We start from the raw sequence: 21702 nt of genomic DNA on the forward strand, positions 1-21702 counted from the left end.
ATGAATATTAATAAACCATAATTTAATTAGTTACAATGTCCATAAAGTGCTACCTTAACTGTATCGTGTACTCACTTAGGAAATACAAGGTTTCCAAAAAGAAAAATGACCTGCACAAAGGTGATTAATATTTAAATTTCTTTAAACCGCACCCTATTGGTTTCCTGTATTGTACAACTGTGCATAATAGCGTCTGTTGTACCTATAAAAAATTGAGAATCATACTATGGGCAAATCTATACATACTAAATAAAGGGGCTTGAAATCCTACAAGCATGATGCTTACTTGTGACGTTTAAGCATATAGAATAAGAGCAAGGGCCAAACATCATGACATGTACCTTATCATTCCTTTTTCTATACTTTGAGATTTCCTTGTTTTCTGTATATCTTCTTGATTTTTTTCTTGTCATGTTGATAAGTGTTTTGGTTTTATAAAGTCTCAAATGTTATAAAATATGTATGCAAAGATGTGTAGTGCTCCTGTGCGAATCTTGATCAGGGGTTGAGGTGTCCACTTTCAGCCCTCATCCGCCCGCCTTTTGGAAAATTGAAAGTTTTATAATCCACATTGTAAAAATTACTAAAAATGGACATTTAATCTACCCCTATCACAGGAAACAGAATATCTGCTTCCGCATACTATTTGAGATAATCAATTTTATAAAAGTTTGACTAAAATATATATGACTACAAGAAGCAGTAACCAGCTGAGTTATTTCTAGTTTTAATGTCTATGTAACCCAATATGCCGCGTGTTTATAAAAAAGGCTATTTTCTATTTGATTTGAACATATTTTATTGCATATGTATATAGCATACATATACAAATTGTTAGGACACAAGTTCTAGCAACTAACGAGGTCTACACATGCTAAACAATACATAAAAATCTGTGTAAAACATTTCATGAAACATGTACCAAATAAAATCAAAAGATGCCTTTCTAACTAATTATTAACGTGGAACTTATAGCAAAAACTGATGATTTTATGATATAACAGAAATGCCTGCCCGACAACGCCCACTCAAACGAAAGAGTTTAAGTGCTCGTGTATTCTTAAGATTTGTAGTTTCCTCTGATGTTTATCGTACTATATAAAGTAAACGATTAATTAAACTTTTAATACATACATTATCAAAATACGTCCAAAAGGGGCAGTTGGTATTTAAGGGTTAAAGTATTACTCGACACTGTAGTTTTATAGATATAATTTTTACTTCCGTATATATTTAGGAAGCAGTGATAAGGACTGTTGAACGTGTAAATGAAGACAATGTGAGTTTCCATCTGTCGAACCCTTTTTTTACATGTGTTAAAAGCCTGTAGATATGGTTTGTTGTCAAACGAGAAAATGGCAACACTGTACATGCGTTTGTGTAAGTATAAACATTTATTTTTTATGCATATTAATCATTTCGTAGCTAATATATTATACTTAACTTGATTTTTTTGAATGATGCGTGCCTTTGCAAAATTGTAGATGCTTTGCTTGAAATAATTAACATTATTGCAGTATACGAGCGCTTTATTGGCACATATACATTCTGGATAACTCTGTGGAGATAACAACTTACATCTTGTTCAACATTTAAGACGAATGTATATCCGCTTTACCTTATCTATCCTAGATATGCATGTGATGATCATATCATTTTTGGCTCACCTAAGCCGAAGGCCGAAGTTAGCTTTTCTGATCAAGATTTCTCCGTTGTCTGTCATCGGCGTCGTTGTTGTTTGCGTTGTTGCTGGTGTTAACGTAAAGATTTTTAAAATGTTCATCTTCTTCCCCAGAACCACTGGGTCAATTTCAACCAAACTTGCCACAAATCACGCTTTGGAGAAGGACTTTTATCTTTTCTAAATGAAAGGCAAAGTCCCCTTTACAGGAGAGATGATTTAGAATTATTAAAAATTTGTTAGTATTTTTCTAATATCTTCTTCTCAAAAACCAATTCGCCAGACAAGCTTTAACTTCTGTTGAAGAATCATCAGATAGTGTTAATTTAAGTTTGTCAAAGTCTTGACCCCCGGGGGGTAAGGGTGAGCCACGAAGCGGGGCGAATTTTTAAATAGAGTTAAAGTGAAAAATCATTTAAACTCATTTTCTATAAATTAAATTGACCAGAAAAGCTGTAAATTGTGTAAGAGCATCCTAAATGGGTGTAGATTCATTTTTTCCAACATGATCCCAAAGGTTAGGGTAGTGTCACAATAAGAAAGGTCGAATTTTTAAATTACATACATGTAGAGAAAAAATCTTTAGATATCGTCTTATTTAAAAATAAAGTCGCCAGACGAGCTGTACCATGTGTTGAAGCATTCTCAGGCAGTGTAGATTCAAGTTTGTTCAATTATGGTTCTCATGTCATGGGTAAAGTGAGGCAACAATTGGGGGGGGGGGGGGGGGGTGTTCTAGATTTTACATATTAGAAATATATAGAGAAAAATCATTAGAAATCTTTTTCTTAAAAACATTTGGCTTGCCAAGCTGTAACTTGTGTGAAAGCATGCTTAGATTGAATAAATTCGAGTTTGTCAAAATCATGATTTCCGTTGGTAGACTGACGCCACAATTGGGCGGGGAGGGGGTATAAACTGAAATTGAATTTGATTAACCTGAAAAACTCAAATGTTATAGAATAGTAATTCTTATATGCAAGCATCTTGAGGTTTGTTGATTCTAATTTGACATCTGGACAATAAGGTTTTATAAGTTCAAGTTTGTTCAAATCATGATTCCCGTTAGTAGATTGAGGCCACATTTTGGCGGGGGGATTTTTTTCGGAAATAATTTTTTTTATTTTCATTTTTTATATGAATAGTTGATCTTCTTGAGATCTTCTTTATCTTGTTTTTACGTCAATGCTCAGTATGCAATATAACTATGAAATCACCCAGACACAAAAGGGGCTAAATGTTTAGCATACGATTATTTGAAGAAATGTTGAAAATGTGTAATACAGGATCTATTTTACTAAATTGTTTGGATATTATGACTCTATAAAGCTGATTTTATCATTGCTGCTGTCCTTACTCATGTGAGAAACGTAGCCTATTGGCCTATTGTTATCTTTTATATTAACTTTAGTTATTGAGTTTAATGTATTTTCGTATTTTTGTTCTTCGAACGTATTACAAATACGTTTAATGCAATTAAAACGATACTTGCATTTCAATTTTTTTTTATTTGTATTTCAGGCGTTCCCCGCATCATTATACTAGCTATAGCAGTTTTGGTTCAGATGATTGTGACAGTAAGGTAGTGCTTGCTTTCTAACATTATTAATGTTCTTTTGTCCATCAATGCACAAAGCACATGCACAAAGACATTTTTTTTTTCTTTTTGATATCGTATAATCTCTTCCATTAATGGTCCTTAGCTTTGGATAATATGAGCCTCACTTATTCTGCTTTCCTCATAGTCTATTTTTGTGTTTCCGACGCACTACACGTTATGCGTCTTTATATGTTTACTCATGCATTTAAGATTCCACTTGCAGTAAACTGTTGTATGATATCATGTTTTATACTTATGCATTATGTATCTTATATACACCCAATGTCTTCACCACAATATGGTTTTCGAAAACAAATGTACATTCTTAAGGCAGTAGTTTAAACAGGAAAGTCCGAGATCAATCAACTGAACATCAATTTTGAATATATAAACAACCAATTAACACTCTTTTTAACTTTGAGATAAATATTCGTTTAGCAAAACAATCACTGCATGTATCTCTTTAACTAGAAATGAAATAATTTCAAGTGGTTTAATTCTGTAGGTTAATTACAAGTTGTTGCATCTTTTCATTTGTATTCCATTTTGATTATAAGTAGGGCTTCTGCAATGTGAAATGAAATAAACATGTAATACTAATACTATTCTTTTACATTATATGATTAGAATGATTTGATCAGGCAGCATTTATTTCATGCACTTGTCAAAACCGCAAATTATCCAAATATATCATCAAGTCAAATTCAAGGTTTGCAACATGTTAAAAGCCAACACTACGTTTGTAACTGACAATGACTTAATTGATAAGTTGAAGCTTCATATTAAAATGGTTTTCATTTATATAAATTTGAAATATTGTTCATAAATCAAATGAGCAGTGTTTAAAAGATATACTGTAACCAATAACTATATTTTCTAGTGACATGTATAACTCACAGTTCAAAGCTATTCAGGCAATGTAAGTGCAAATACATGTAAATAGAACACAATTAAATACATTGATCTCTCAAAAGGCTGGGAGGTCTTCAAATTTAACCATCAGATCTACCTTAATTTTTTTTTAAAATTGATATTTAAGCTTTTCAAATGCGAAGAAACATTTTGATTATTTTCCGACATTTTTATACAGAGCTCTTCTTTTCAAGGAGATTTATATCGTCTAAAAATGCTCCAATAGGAGTTAGTGTACTTGCTTTATACGGTTATCAGATATTTATCCCGGACAAAAGAAAACCGATTCGAACACAATGTCAACCTTATCAAGACGCCTTTTTTCCTTGATGTTTTAACAACTACATTTCGATGTTTTTCTTCTGTTCGTTGATGCGATATGAATTTTAAATCGGTGACAATCAAACCTTTGTTAACATAACTTACGCAAACAGTTTAAATAAAAGGAAACAAAAAATGTTTCTTTAAAGCCATGAGTTATATTCATAATATGCAGCTCTTTATTCAAATCCAATACAAATTTGTAAAAAAAAAACAAAAAACTGTCTTTTGACAACTATGCTTTAAATTTCGACCATGTAGCATTATTTTCACGTATATGATTAACCCAGTAATGAACCTTTCTTTATTTAGGTCTGTTTGTCTACCTGATGCATTATCCTTTTATGGCAGTGGCAGAGCTTGTGGATTTTACTGGAGAGATTTTAACAATGTTTTTATGGGTATTTATAATGCTGAATCATTCATAAGGTGGAATAACACACCTGGAATAAGTCACTCAAACTATTAACAGGAACTTTTTTGAATATGAAAGATATATTGATAAACTGTACAAATGTCAAATAAGCGAAACATTTGCAGTTTTGGGATAAAAAATGAATACCTATACTACTATATTAAAATAATAGCACGCATCATGGAATATGCCAACAGAGCAATTGCTATTCATAACGCCATGTTCACTAAATAACGTTGTTTATTTCTTAAATGTACGTTTAATTTACATAAAAATAATTGGATAAGTTCTTTCTATAATGCATCAAATAAACCAGTTTCCTTTTTATAATATGACTATACCGTTCATTTTGGTAGATAGTACTGAGTTGTGTCAGATTGATTGTTCCGTTGATACACAACCACATTACATATATACGCTATGGTTTGAACATGAAGTGACGGAAATGACGATTCATTTTATTTCAACAACACATCCAAGACCAGTTTTTCTTGGGAATAGGTGTTTGACGTCTTATTTTAGAGTTGATATGAAGATTTTTTTAACGTGTAAGCAACGAAAAACACACAGTACGTACTAATTCTTGCATCATTCTTATGAATATTAGATTATCAATGTGAACAAGTGATAATTTGGGTTAATATTTAAAGCAAGTATTTTATTTTATTTTTGTTTTACGTATTTGATAAATATTTTTTTAAATTTTGAGAGAAACCAATTGGAAAAGACATAACAAAATAGCTCTTTTCATTCTTTCTTCTTTTTTTCTTATTGTGATAATTAATAAGAAATAATAAAAACCTTTTTTTTAGCACAATTGTTAAAGGCATGTAATTTATTATTCTTTGTATGTTTTTTTAAAATAATTATCAATTGCACTCGTTATCTGTTTCTCAATTTTTTTATAAAACGTGTAATAGATAACGGATGTAATGATGACAATCAATGTGCTGAAATGACTCATTCCATGTGTAACAAGACAACTGGACTATGTCAATGTAAGGCAATGTACCTGTATCTCTGGGAGACGAATACCTGTGCTCCAGGTAGAATTTAATCTTCACCTTGCATATACAGCTACTTGGGCTTAATACTATTACTTTTCTAAGCTTTTCTACACATTATACAAATTTATATACGTCATGGGAATGCAAACTTTCCTATTGTGATTCAGATTTTTTAAAATTATGTTTGGTTTAAGATACAATCATCTAACCGTTTTTTCTATATTTACCTTTTGCATTTTTTTATTATTATTGTTGGAGGCAATGTTGATTGGTACTGATAGATACTTCTTCAATAACAAAGGTGATCTCAATAATAAAATATACATTTAGGGAAAAGTATTTAATTTTAAAAGCAACATTTATTAAAATTGTAAAGAGTTAATAAGACAAGGCATTCAAATAACAACAAAAAGATGGGGGGGGGGACAAAAGTTCAATTATGAGATTTACATTGACGTCACAAATCGTTTGATGTCTAAGTGCAACGTAGTAAATAAAAAAAAGATAAGTTGATTAAACAAAAGAGATGCCAACATGTTCCTTTAATTTAAAGTAATACTGAAAATATATAACGTAGTAGGATTTATGAATAGCCTTTTAAGACAAACATTGTTTGAAGTCGAAAAGAATTACAAATATGCTTTCGATGATCCCTTTATTAAGATATTATAAGGTATAAGATATAATAAAATAATGTGTCACTGTATGTTTTAAATGAATTATGGTTTAAATTGATGCCAGAGTGACAAGAGTTTAAAAAAGTCCTAGTGGATTTCATCATATTTTTTCTTGGATTATTCGATCTGACCATGAAATGTTATTTTCTTGAGTCTAAACACTGGCCATAGTCTTTACTATAAATGACATTTTAAACTATAGAATGCTAAATTGCAAAACTGTTAAGAAAGACCATAACACCATTCAAAGTTAGTTTTTAAAATGATCAAAATATACTGTACGTTGATTTTAATTGAATAAATGAATGTAGAATTTTTTTCTTGAAGGATAGACTTTGACAAATAACCATGCCATTATTTTGCCTTATTTAGAACATAATTCAATAACTGGTTTTGCCTCAGGTGTTGCGCCTTACAAGTAAAGCGCTTTGGCGCTTTGATTTACTCAATTACTTTGCACACCTCTTGTACCTTTTTACCTTTCAAATTGATTCAATGATTGAATAATATACACAGCACGGGGAATAGGAGAATCCTGCAACAATTCGATTCAATGTGAAGCAAAGACGCCGTATTCCACTTGTGACACCGATAAAAGATGTAGATGTGAACAAGGATACCTAGCACTAAATGATTCTTGCTCACCAGGTATTCCATTAATTTATCGAAACTTAGTGCCTATTCTGTTCATCTTATATTTTGTTAATTTTACACCTTTGATGATTACTTTCACCTTGTATGTAAATATACCACCATTTTTCATAAGGGCGACAACTCAACGATACATGTGACGATTCCATACAATGTTCAGCAATCAACCCAAACGCCACCTGCGATCAAGGGTCAGGTGTTTGTGAGTGTACAGAAGGTCACCTGGCTATATCAAGCAGATGCATCAATGGTAAACTTCATGCTTGATTGATTCAAACAATTTTCATTTCAGAAAGCACAATGAAACAGCACGATGAACAACGTTAACTGTTGTTTTGATCTTGATCTGTAGAGATCGCTAGGCAAGTTTAAATGGTCCAATGATAAGGAATTTTATCTATTAAGAGCATGCGACTAAAAATGTGATTCCTTAATATGATTCTGGAAACACTTGGCTGTATCTTATGTATAAAGCATCTTCCATTCAATCAAGTGCAACTCTTAATGTTATTCATATGTGTATATAAACATATATATTCAGATATATGCCAGTTCAAATCAATACTAAACTTGTTTAGAACCTATTTCCGACAAAGATCGTACACACACGATATTTTATATTTACATGATATTGTCATCCCACTATGTTAAATAGCTTATGTTATTTGTTTTTAATTTAGTATATAGATTCCATTTTAACATTAAAGTAAAGCGCTTTTCACAATTGGCGAACGAGCAGAAGCGACAAAATATTCGTGCGACCAAAAAAAATTCGACATAGTTGCTAAATTGTTGCCAAAAAAAATCGTATGTTACAAAGTACTTATACGAAACTCGCACAATTCAGAACGACCGTTGTGCAATGAAAACGCATTGAATCTTGCAACACGTCTTGCATCTATAAGCGACTGTTGTACAATGAAAGCAAGTTTGGTAAGATAATGCAATATGATCTCGCGAAAGACCAGATGATGGGACGATTGAACGTGCGCCATGCGTTTCATCGTAGGAATGCTCGTACGATTCAGAGGGGGTATATATATACCGCCTGTTTCCGAAGCTCGTCAGTAGAAATAGTTGAATGCAAGAGAAGGTACCGCCCAAAAAGATGACAAAAGCAACAGCCAAAGTCAAGGTCATTATGACCTGAAACAGACATGCTTAAATATGCTTAAATAGTGTATACTGTATAAAGTAACAATTCGCCCCCGTTTTATTGTTCGCTCATTTCGCTTTTTTGTCAGTAAGTGGATTTATACTTGTCTCATATCATCTGTCAACATTGTTGGAGCGAAATCAAGACGAGGCAAAATCTTAGGTTAAGGCGAAAATATCACGCGGCGAAAATAACCCTGTATCCATTAATACTAATGGCAATGCATAGAAACTGAAACCGATAAATCTTGCAATGATAGTAATACGTTGCAAGATTACATGAGTCACGTTAAAAAAACAGTCAGTCTCCTGGTTGCACAACACACGCATAAACAGCTGCAATTTATCTTACAATTTTAAAAAATCGAGCATCGCTCTTGCGAGTACACAAAAAGTTGTAAAACATTCTTACGTTCGTTCTAGCTTTTCTTTGCAAAAATTTGGATCGCATTTGGCCGCGTCTTAATACTGTGCATTCCACTATTCTGAGGAGACTTAAAGCGACCATAAAACGCCTGCAACGGATGCAAAAGCTCGTGCGAAGCCAAAAATATCCGATCGCAAAGTGTTGTAATGTGCTCGTGCGCCAATTGTGAAAAGGGCTTTAAGAACTAAAATTGACACCCTGTATGTAACAAAATACAATGAAATAATGTAGATTTCGTAAGAAACAATCTGATTATTGATCAATATCAATTAAGTTGCCCATGTTATTTTCCTAAGCACGAGGACTGGGAGAACAATGTGAGGACTACACACAATGCCAGGCAGCAACCAAATATTCAATGTGCAACAAAAACAACGAATGCAGATGTCAGCAAGGCTACGTAGAAGTGAATGATTGTTGTGTGCCTGGTATGTGAAGTAAAACAAATTTGATAGTCACGGTACATATCATTAATTTTAACTTGTTTAAAGGAGACCGAGCTTTATAACCCGCTGTATGTTTGACTTTTGACTAAAGTATAGACTATTCAACCCGTGTCATTTTTTTCAAGGATCTTTGTCTAGTACTACTACTGCTACTATTACTACTCATACTACTAAAATTACTTCTCTTATTACTAATATTAAACATTAACCATTACTACTACTGCTACTACTACTACTTCTACTACTACTACTACTACTATTGCTGCTGCTAGTACTACTACTACTAACACTACTACATGTACTACTTTTATGTACTTAAAATTACTACTAGTAATATTACTACCACTACTGCGAACACTTTTTATTCCATTTCCACAAGCATAAATACTTCAATTACTACTACTTTAACTTTCACATCTAGTTTTTTTTTTACTGATGATGATGATGATGATGATGATGATGATTGGAATTAAACACGAACAGTGATTAAGTTCACAATTTATTATGTTTGTATTGTTTTATGTAGTTCGTAGACTGAAGGAATCGTGCGATTCACCCATCCAGTGTTCAGAAACCACCGCTAACTCAACGTGTAACAATAAGACTGGGGTCTGCGAGTGTATCGAAGGTCATCTTCAAATATCAAACACTTGTTTAAGTGGTATGTTTGATTTGTTAAATCTCATCATTAATAACCTTTATTTATTTTAATCATTTTATTTACATCTAACTACAATAACTGTGCAATATCCAAAGGCCATATGAGCTTAATACAGTTTTGTTCATGATGAATTTGTTTTCATATAATTTTAATTTGTTATGAATTAAGTATCAAAATGTAATAAGTCGGTAAGAAAGTCACCATCGATGAATTTTTTTTGCGTTTCCAATATTCTCAAAATCGAATACGTGTGAAAAACTCTGAACTACCCTATCTTGTATTTTTCTCTGTCTATAAGTTAAATTAGTGAGAAAGATATTTGCAGAAATTTGCTTTTTTATATGGTAGGAATTGTTTTACCATTTCAGTTCAGATTTTGATAGACAGTATTTCTAAAAACAACGAGAGCTGTTCTAATTCCTCTGGTGGCTGCGAACAAAGTGAATTTGAGAGAGTGTGCACCAGTATCACTAATACACCGTTAAGACACAAGGACAAAGATAAAATCTACGGTGGGTTGTTTATGTTATTATTTTACTTCCGTTAAATCTAATTTGTTTTAAAATCACAAGATTATGATTGATAAAAAGCACAGATCTGAGGTCTCAAGTATTTTCGTTGGGTTTTTTTTGTCACAATATTTGCGGATACCTTAAGATTGCACAAGTAGACATTACTCTGCATCAGTTTGTAAACAGCTATTTACAACATCTTGAATACAGAGAGTAAAAAGAACGATAACTCTGGTCTTGTTATCGGTATTGGAACGGCCTGTTTCATATTAGGAGCTGCTATAGGTGGATTAGTTTACTTTATCATTACTCGGAATATAAGGAAAACTAAACTAAGGTAAAATCTATCTATCTATCTATCTATCTATCTATCTATCTATCTATCTATCTATCTATCTATCTATCGAAACAAAAGCATAAAATTATTAAAATCTTATTTTAGATATTGTGATTATAAAACTCTGCACGATTTAATGGCACAAAACCACGTGTTTGTACCCTTGTTCATTTCTTAAAACTAACCAAATGAATATAACATTATGTATTCATTTTCATCACCAGATCTAAAACACCCAGTGATGACACTACGGAGCAATTGTCTGTCCAGGTATTTATATCAACTATTTATTTATTCTTAAATTCATTTACCACTTTACATCATTTTTTGGAGTGAAAGGTCAAGAAAATTGATTAAGAAAACAAAATGGCTTATACGTCATTTTCCTACGCTACAACATGTATGAGAAACTAGATAGAATCTCGTTACGAGTAACGAGTAGGTCTTCCATTCAATTTTTAAATGATACGATTAAAATATCAATGAAATTTCAGAATGTCCACTCAACCCCTCCCTTTCAGATAATGTATACGATTGTCAATATCCTTTCAAATGCTTGACAAAGAGGTTTGATTTTTCACATACAGCACATTAAAGATTTAAGATTCTACTCCCCTAAAATCCCTAATGACGTCATTAGTGGGTGTGGCAATGAGTTTTTTAAACTAATATTGTTGCGATCAACAACTTTGCTTCTATAATGCTTTACGAAATCTTTATCGTTTTTAAGGTATTTGTAAGAGACTTTACGTGTCTCTTGGCCCCTAGTTTAAAGGGCCAGCCCCTTTCCCTAGAGTTCATTCAAAAGGTCCCACGAATACTAACATTTTTAGCTCACCTGAGCTGAAAGCTCAAGTGAGCTATTCTGATCACATTTTGTCCGTCGTCCGTCTGTCCGTCCGTCTGTCCGTCTGTCCGTCTGTCCGTCTGTAAACTTTTTACATTTTGAACTTCTTCTCTAAAACCGCTTATCCAATTTCAACCAAATTTGGCACAAAGCATCCTTATGGGAGGGCGAATATAAATTGCAGAAATAAAAGTTTGATCTGTATTCAAAGCGGAGAAAACCTTGAAACTGTAGAAAAAGGGGGGTGCATTTTTAAAAATCTTCTTCTCAAGAACTACCGAGGCAAATTCAACATAGTTTAGCATAAATTATCCTTATGGGAAGGAAAATATAAATTGCAAAAATTAAGTGGTAATTTTGTTTCAAATCTGAGTTATTACGAAAATAATAATAAAGGAAATGCGTGTTTCAATCAGTTTAATAGCTTCGGGTTCGGCATCCGGTAAAATGATTCCATACTTCTAAAACGAGGTTCTTTGTTTAAAGCAGCCATGACATTATACGAAAAAGGGTCGATCTGACTATGATGAATTTGCTTGTTGTGCAACAGTTCGCGTATGAAGGGAAATTTTGAAACATACAAAATATATTAGTGCCGATTTTGTGAAGTAAATTGAGGCTAAATATTTCAATGCGTTGACAGTTTTCACACATGACGTTGGTGTTAGCTTGTTCTGATTTTCGTTTCGTTCTCATTATGCTTTGTAACCTGGAAACTTTCGTCTGTATTTCGTGATTTTTACGTATCAAATCAAACAGAGACTTCGGTAAATCAAACAGTTAACTGTTTACCTGCGCTCATTAAGCAAAATCGGATGTAGGGGTACTGAAATACAATTCATTCTATCGGTAATTCGGCATTATCTTTTGCGTAATGGTACATGTAGATTAAAGCAATAGGTTTTGTTGAGATGCTCGGCATTTTTTCGAGTTTATTCAGTTTAAATAGAGTTTGATATCGCTGACGGAAATATGTAGGTATATACATGTATATATATGATTCATTTCGAAAAAATAAATTGTGTTCTTTATTTGTTATACATGTAGTGCATGTTTCTTGTGTTTAATTGTTTACAATTTCTATTTACTAACCATATTTGAGTGTTAAGCTTCGAATTATAAGCAAGATACAGCGATTTGCTCACAATTCTATGTTTGTACACAGATCTTAAAAACTAAAGCTTAAAAAAGTAAAATATTTGTCAATATTTATTAAGAAAATTTTCAAAGTCTGTTGTTCCAGAAACCAACTTTAACAACTTATTGAATTGTAAACTTAACCTTTTAAGCTCACCTGAGGGTGGGGCCACAATGGGGGGTCGAAGTTTAACAAATGAATATATAGAGTAAATCTTTAAAAATCTTCTCCTCAGAAACTAATCAGCCAGGAAAGCTGAAACTTGTGTGAAAGCATCATCAGGTAATGTAGATACAAATTTGTGAAAATCATGATCCCCGGAGGTAGGGTTGGGCCACAATGAAGGATCGAAGTTTTACATAGGAATATATAGAGTTAATCTTTAAAAATCTTCTTCTCAGAAACTAATCAGCCAGGAAAGCTGAAACTTGTGTGAAAGCATCCTCAGGTAGTGTAGATTCATAGTTGTGAAAATCATGGCCCCCGGGGGTAGGGTGGGGCCACAATGGGGGATCGAAGTTTAAAATAGGAATATATAGAGTAAATCTTTAAAAATCTTCTTCTCAGAAACTAATCAGCCAGGAAAGCTGACACTTTTGTGGATGCATCCTCAGGTAGTGTAAATTCAAAGTTGTGAAAATCATGACCCCCGGGGGAAGGGTGGGGCCACAATGGGGGATCGAAGTTAAACATAGGAATATATAGAGTAAATCTTTAAAAATCTTCTTCTCAGAAACTAATCAGCCGGCAATGCTGAAACTTCTTTGGAAGCATCCTCAGGTAGTGTTGATTCAAAGTTGTGAAAATAATAACCCCTGGGGGTAGAATGGGGCCACAATGGGGGGGGTCGAAGTTTAACATATGATTAAATAGAGTAAAATTTAACAAAGGAATATATAGGGTAAATCTTTAAAAATCTTCTCAGAAACTAATCAGCCAGATGTTTCTTTATAATTGTTAAGACTTTGGCCCCAGGACAATTCTTTGGCCTCCCGAGAAGGTTCATAGTTTGATGTACGTTTATATCTAATATATAAACTATTGTTAAGGATCATTTTGAGAACTGCAATACTCAACATATGATATGACTATAAAATCATCTTGTTAGAAAAGGGACTAATGATTATAAACATAAGAATATCCAGGGGAAAATGGATTTTATTTATACAGGATCTACATGTATTATTGTACATTGTCCAGATAGTTTGTATTATGACTCCATTAAGCTGATTTTATCATACCTATTGTTCCTCAGGTGAGCGATGTGGCCCATGGGCCTCTTGTTTGTTCTTACAACTACCTAAAATGGTTTTTCATTTTTTAGATACAAATGATTGAATATTTTAGAGGCCAGTCTTCTTAATGGGGACAGACATTGGTGCTTTGATAAATGGAATCCATTAGAATCATCAATGCAAATATTTTCTCTTCTACAATGATTAACAAAATATGTCTTCTTTTCTAGATATATTACGTCCAAGTTTAAGTACTTTGGCCCCTAAAAATATAAATGGGCGTGGCATTGATTTTTTCTGAGAGATATTGTTACGATCAACAACTTTGCTTCGATAATGCATTATAAAATCTGTTATTTGTAATAGAGTTTACCAGTGTCTTGGCCCCTAATTGAAGGGGCCAGCCCCTTTTTCTTGATTTCTTTAAAAAGGTTTTAAGAATACAAACTTTTTTTGTTCTTACACCCACCTAAAATTGTTGATCATTTTTGAGATACAAATGATTAAATATTTTAGGGGCCAGGCCTCTAGATCCTTAATGGCGACAGACATTAGTCTTTTGATTAGTGGAATTGATTAGAATCATCAATGCTAACATTTTCTCTTCTACATTGCTTAACAAAATATGTCTCCTTCTCTAGATATATTGCATCAAAGTTTACGTACTCTGGCCCCTAAAAATCCCTAATTACGTAATACATGGGCGTGGCAATGATTTTTTTCTGATAGATATCGTTACGATCAAAAACTTTGCTTCTACAATGCATTACAGAATCTTGATTGTTTTTAAGTTATCTGTAATATCAATTACGACTGTTTTGGCCCCTAATTTAAGGGGCCAGCCCCTTTCCCTAGAGTTCATTCAAAAGGTCTCACAAATACTAACGTATCTTGTTCTAACACCCATCTAAAACTGTTGTTCATTTTTGAGATACAAATGATTGAATATTTCAGGGGCCAGCCCTCTAGATCCTTAATGGGGACAGATATTGGTGTTTTGATTAATGGAATCGATGAGAATTATCAATGCAAGCATGTTCTCTTCTACAAAGCTTAACAATAACTGTGTCCTTTTTTAGCAATATTGCGTCAAAGTTTAAGTACTTTGGCCCCTAAAAATCCCTAATTATGTAATAAATGGGCGTTTCAATGATTTTTCCTGATAGATATTGTTACGATCAACAACTTTGCTTCTATAATTGTTTACAGTATCTGTATTGTTTTTAATTTATTTGTGTTAGAGTATACAAGTGTCTTGACCCCTAAAAAAAGGGGCCAGTCCCTTTTCCTTGATTTTGTTGGAAAGAACTTTTGATTATCTACTACTTTTGTTATATATGTCTTAACAAAATATCAACTGATAAAAAGATACCAATCAAAACATATGAAAATTTTGAATGAAAATTCGTACCCAAATTTCGTGCCTCAGTGAGCTCCAAGGAATACAGCCACTGGCTTTAAACTTAATAAGGCCTAACTTCAAGCTATACTCTACAAATCCTGAAAGTTTCAAATTCATATCTCTGATAGTTTCAGATCATCTCTGCACTAAATAGGTCGTATAAACTACAAAATCGGCCGTAAATCGGTACCGGAAGTAATGGCGTCCACAATTTAAAAAACATATAAAACTCAAGTCACGTTCCATCATCTGTGAAAAAATGATTGAAATCTGTTAAATAGTTTGTGAGAAATCACGTGCACAGAATTTGGAAAAAAATAATAATAATAACTAGATACGATCTCGTTACGAGCAACGAGTAGGTCTTCCGTTCAGTTTTTAAACGATACGATTAGGTATCAATCTCACGGATACTAACATTTTTTGTTCTTACACTTATCTAGAATTGCTGTTCATTTTATAGATACAAATGATTGAATATTTTAGGGGCCATCCCTCTATATCCTTAAGGGGGACAGACATTGGTGCTTTGATTAATGGAATCGATTAGAATCATTAATGCAAACATTTTCTATTCTACAATGCTTAACAAAATATGTCTCCTTTTCTAGATATATTGCGTCAAATTTTAAGTACTTTGGCCCCTTAAAATCCCTAATTACGTAATAAATGGGCGTGGCAATGATTTTTTCTGATAGATATTGTTACGATCAACAACTTTGCTTCGATAATGCATTACAACATTTTTATCGTTTTTAAGTTATTTGTAATAGAGTTTACAAATGTCTTGGCCCCTAAAAAAGAAGGGGCCAGCCTTTTTTTCTTGATTTTGTTGGTAAGAACTTTTGATTATCTACTACTTTTGTTATATTTGTCTTAACAAAATATCAACTGAGTAAAAGATACAGATCAAAACCTATGAAAATTTTGAATAAAAATTCGTACCCAATTTTCGTGCCCAGGCGAGCTCCTATAAATGGCGTCACTGGCGTAAAACAACATAATAGTGCACAACTTCAAACTATAGACTACCTATCCTGAAAATTTCATAGTCATATCTCTGATAGTTTCTGAGATCAGCTCTGCACAAAATAGGTCGTAATAATGTAAAAAATGGCCGATAAATCAATACCGGAAGTGACGACAGGAAAAATCTCAAAAATGTATTAAGTATACATCAAGTCCCATCTTCCGTGAAAAAAATAGTTGAAATCGGTTGAACTGTTTTCGAGAAATCTCGTGCACAAAATTTGGAGAAAAAAAAATAATAAACAGTACGAAAACTATAAGGTCTTCCGTTGGAAACGGAAGACCTTAATAACTACCCTTTTTAAAACAGATACTGTGGTTTCATCAATATTCTTTGAATACCAATTTTCGTGGATTTCGTGGTTAAGTTGATCCACGAAATTTAATGTTCATTGAAGTACAATATCTATTAACATTTTGTATTGATAGGGTCATTGGCCACGAATTTACATATCCTTGAAACTGTGATTTTCACTTTATCCACGAAAATTGATACCCTTGAATATTAATGAAACCACAGTACATACCCCGCTTTTTTCTTTTTGCTATTTGATTGCTATTCATATTAGATTATCCCCAAGCTATTTAAGGTGTCAGTACAAACATATACTGACAGTGCAGTTGTGTGTGTTTTTACAGGTCTCGCAGCAAATGAATTCTCGACTTGTTTACAACAACGATATCAGAGACAAGGAAGAAGGGAATGATGTCTACATTCATCTTCACCAAGACCCTTTTGAGGTCGATGTACAGTCGGACTATGACCACGCCCCTCAGCAAATGACAGCGGAGGATGATTACAGTCATATGAACACATGCAACAAAACTCTGGGACTGGAATCTGACTACTATGGAGAAGCCAGTTGAAGGGAGTTAACGATCGCTCTAAAACAACAGCCAAAGAGAGTTCTACATCATTTTTTAAAATGCCCGATAAGTAGAGAGTACCAAGAAAACACATAAACAAAAAAAATACAGAAAAGTAACGCTTAATCAGCTCGAATTTTCAAAGGCGCTATTGTCTGTCAAAAAATCTATTGTTTCTGAAAAGGCTACGGTGAAAAACTGAGACCTAGCATCGGACAGTTGAACTGTGCATAAATTGTGAAATTTACTGGCTATGGGTCAGGGGTTGAGGCTTTTTTAGGGGTAGGGTACAGCAAATGTGTTTTTTTTAGTCCCTTGATTCATTCAGGTAAGCAATTGTTATCATATTTTAGAAAATCTACTTAAATTTTCTGCGTGTTAAGTGATGTAAAAATAAACTGACTGTATGCATGTCGTGTGCTTTATTATTAAATCTAAATATTATAAAAGATTGACCATTAAAGACCTGTAGGTTTCTATTTACAAAAAGTTTTCAACTTGTGGCACCTGGTGCTAGGATATATAAAATCTGAGATTCCTCCGATTCTTTCCTTCCTACCACCACTACCACCACCACAAATCAATCTTTAAAAAAAAAAATAATAATCATCAATTTTGAATTCAGGTTTATGCCCCAAAATGAAACTTAAAATACAAAAATGAGACATCTTACAAGCTATAGTACATGTACATGTAAACCTCTTGGTACGATTACTGCATCTACATTTGTAATATGACATTTAACCCATAAACAAAGTTACAGGTATAATGTATATGACACATCAACATTGCAAAATTCAATCAAATCTATTTGATTTAAAGATTTTATCTATTTGTTTTAATTTTCATCTATATTATATATTTTTGTACCTTTTTTATTCATTGCTATTGTATGGATTCTATTTGAATTTGTGTTTAACAATTTTATTTTGTTTGTCAAATATTTCATTGAATTTTTTATTGTGAAAAATATATCATCAGTATTTTCAAATGTTTCAATTTACAACGATGCATTACAGGTAATATACCAAAATAGGTTGCATATATTGCGCGTTGTTTTCAAGAAAGTGGGAGGGAAAGGCGAAATTGTGGGTAAGAGAAATTGTAAAGGAAGGGGTATTTTTGAATCATTTTCCCCCCTAACTTTGATTTTGAATACTGATTGTTATCACCACATTTCATTTATGATAAAGTCATTACATCAACGATTTGCTTTACTTTATTAAAATCCAGGTATGGTTATTATATATGCCCATGGTTCTTTTGATTATCTTTTTTATTACTTTTCAAATTTAAAACCTTTGTCTAGCTTTATTAAAATTGTTTTCAAACTTTTGGTATTTTCTTGCTCAAATTTAAATTAAAATCTGACCTATAGTTTTGTTAATTTTTTTTGTAGAACTGTCTTAACTAGTTTTACCCAGTTTGTCTCAATCTAAATTTATCGTTTGATATAAATTCACCTTAAATCAGTTTTTAACTCAGTCTTAGCCACACGTTGTCCTGAGTTATGGGTAAAACAATGACTCCGAACTTTGAACATGCTGATATGATTAGGTTGTTTTAAACATATTTAAATAGACAATTCTATCAGAAGATAGTTTCAATTTTATTGAACGATACAAAATGGCATTGATTTGTACTGAGATAAGCGGAGATGACATAGGAAGTGATGAACTCTACCGCTGTGACAATAGTATTAACGATTTTAACTTTTTATTCAAATTCCGGTCACAGGGAAGTACTCTTAGTAACAAGCTTCAAAAATATTTTAGATCTCAAGTAAAAGTTGTTTCCGCTTGAAAGTCACATAATTGAACGTTTTATATGAAGAACCAAACGTTAGTTAAGAAAAAAATAGATATACCTTTTCTTTTTTCAATGTGTATGTAAATTTAACTTTGAGAGAAAAACAATGAATCTAAATATAAGAAATTATATAAAGTTAATGAAAAAATAAGATAGGTAAAGTTAGCTACTAGTAACTGGCTACTAGTAACTGGCTACGAGAAGTTAAAAAAGCTAGCTACTAGTAACTGGCTGCGAGATTAAATAAAAGTTAGCTACTAGCAACTGGCTACTAGTAACTGGCTACGAGAAGTACGAAAAGCTAGCTACTAGTAACTGGCTACGAGATGAAAGAAACTTGGCTTCTAGTTACTTCTTACTGTCCATGGGAGAACACATACCAAGGATTTCTATTTTTGTTCTTACGATGTACATTGCACTATATCACTGTCAATTGTTAATATATCTCAAGTAGCTGTATATATAGACTGAAGATATATGCCCGACTTGCTAATATCATCATTCTGTCGAGTCATCCACATAATATTACCACACAATTACTCAGATATCTCTCTTTATGTAGTCAGCTACTTGTGCGTTTCGTTACAAATATCTTTATTTCTTGGCGGTTTTGTGAATATATCTCAAATAGCTGTATATATTGATTGAAGATATATGCCAGACATGCTAATATCAACATTCTGTCAAGTCATCCACATAATATTTCGACACAGTTACTCAGATATCTCTCTTTATGTAGTCAGCTACTTGTGCATTTCATTACAAATATCTTCATTTCTTGGCGGTTTTGTGAATATATCTAAAGTAGCTGTATATATAGATTAAAGATATATGCAAGGCATGCTAATATCAACATTCTGTCAAGTCATCCACATAATATTACGACACAATTACTCAGATATCTCTCTTTATGTAGTCAGCTATTAGTGCATTTTGTTATAAATATATTTATTTTTTGGCGGTTTGTCAATATATTTCAAGTAGCTGAATATACAGATTGAAGATATATGCCAGACATAAAAAAAGAATGATATTTGTAACGAAATGCACAAGTAGCTGATTACATAAAGAGAGATATCTGAGTAATTGTGTGATCATATTATGTAGATGACTTGACAGAATGTTGATATTAGCATGTCTGGCATATATCTTCAATCTGTATATTCAGCTGCTTGAGATATATTCACAAAACCGCCAAGAAATGAAGAAATTTGTTACTAGTAGCCAGTTACTAGTAGCTAACTTTACCTACCTGAAAAAATATACTATATTCAGTTCATTTTTCCGGGAAGATAAAATGTCAAACCAATCATGAGAACATCCGGTTGTTGTTTCAATAGCTGGGAGAGATAACCTGTTGGTTTCTTTGTGATTTTGAAACAAACAAAGTCATGACTTTTTGAAGAAGTGTCAGTACGTTGATTGTGTTAAAAAGTTATTGGAGTAAAATTTAAAAAAAACACAACAACTATGAAAATGTTTGACACAAAAGTTAAAGCATTACAGGTCACTTCTGTGTTTTTAAATGAAGATGACAATGACAAAAATAACAGATTGACAACCATAATGTATTATATGTAATAAATTACTTCGCATTATTTAATTACAATCAAAATATAAAAAATATTCAGTTTATTGGCTTTGACTATCATACAGTTTATGACACCTTTAATTGGTTGTCAATTTACAAAGTCTGTAGGAACACGAATGACAGGTAGAGAACCAGTAGCAATGTTGTTAATTATTTAACGTTCAAATTATTGGTTATAAAATATATAATGCAACAAATGTTTGTGGTAAACGCCCATTTATTCTGCTGCGGCCATTGTGTACACATGTGATCAGAAATACCCTAAACTGAAGAATGTTTACATAACAGATAGCGAGTACATAATTTAAATCCAAATATGATTGATAGTGTATTATATTACCTTAAACTACCTGTTTAAATGTTGTACAAGAATAACTTGATACATTGCCCATGAGGATTGTTTGGTAGTGGCATTTATTGATTTTAAGATCACTGCCTAGTTGTACTGTGAACTTCCAAGAAACAAGAAACAAAAGATATTTGAACTCCTAAACCTGTGTATCTCAAATTTTCTTAATGTGTTTTTAAAATGTTTACATTAAATAGTAAAATGTTCAAATGTTGAAACAATTTGTCGCTTGAGTAAAGCTCAGTGATTTGATACACATTTACAGGTGCTCTTTTGATCTCCGTCACGCTGACTGCCGGCTGTCGATACGCATGATGATCGCTATTGATAAAGGTCTTGAGACGGATCGATAACACTTTTGTTTATTTCAGAGATGGACCATATCGTATTGTACTTGTAATGGACCAAATTATTTGTCATTCTTGGGGAAATTTTAAAATAACATTTTGGTCTGAATTTAAATACATATACTGGCGTGCGACCAGTTCTCGCCGAGTACCATTTCTCGCCAGTACATTGTGACGTCATTTTATCAACACATAAAATTATAGACGAAAAATGACGTTACAATTTACTGGCGAGAAATGGTACTCGGCGAGAACCGGTCGCACGCCAGTATAGTTCCCATTGCTA

At 32.7% G+C, this 21702-nt stretch overlaps 1 protein-coding gene across 1 annotated transcript; it reads left to right on the forward strand.

The window, feature by feature from the left end:
• The first annotated feature begins 1243 nt into the window (after positions 1 to 1243).
• On the forward strand, positions 1244 to 18686 carry LOC128164091 (fibrillin-1-like). The gene is made up of 13 exons (XM_052827824.1): positions 1244 to 1380; positions 3203 to 3263; positions 4827 to 4915; positions 5286 to 5498; positions 5850 to 5975; positions 7130 to 7261; positions 7380 to 7514; positions 9143 to 9274; positions 9819 to 9953; positions 10322 to 10465; positions 10676 to 10802; positions 11027 to 11072; positions 17093 to 18686. Exons 1-13 carry the CDS (start codon positions 1356 to 1358, stop codon positions 17318 to 17320), a joined length of 1593 nt encoding a protein of 530 aa, XP_052683784.1. The 5' UTR covers positions 1244 to 1355; the 3' UTR covers positions 17321 to 18686.
• The last annotated feature ends 3016 nt before the right edge of the window (positions 18687 to 21702 follow it).

This window comes from Crassostrea angulata, chromosome 9 (genome assembly GCF_025612915.1).
Source record: "Crassostrea angulata isolate pt1a10 chromosome 9, ASM2561291v2, whole genome shotgun sequence".
In the NCBI taxonomy this organism is placed as follows: Eukaryota; Metazoa; Mollusca; class Bivalvia; order Ostreida; family Ostreidae; genus Magallana; species Magallana angulata.

Bases quoted from the DNA above. Each gene is read 5' to 3' on its own strand.
- LOC128164091 (XM_052827824.1), top strand. From the start codon at position 1,356: ATGGCAACACTGTACATGCGTTTGT. The intron at 1,381-3,202 runs GTAAGTATAAAC...TTTGTATTTCAG, and splicing joins AACACTGTACATGCGTTTGT to GCGTTCCCCGCATCATTATA. The intron at 4,916-5,285 runs GTATTTATAATG...TCATTTTGGTAG, and splicing joins TTTTAACAATGTTTTTATGG to ATAGTACTGAGTTGTGTCAG.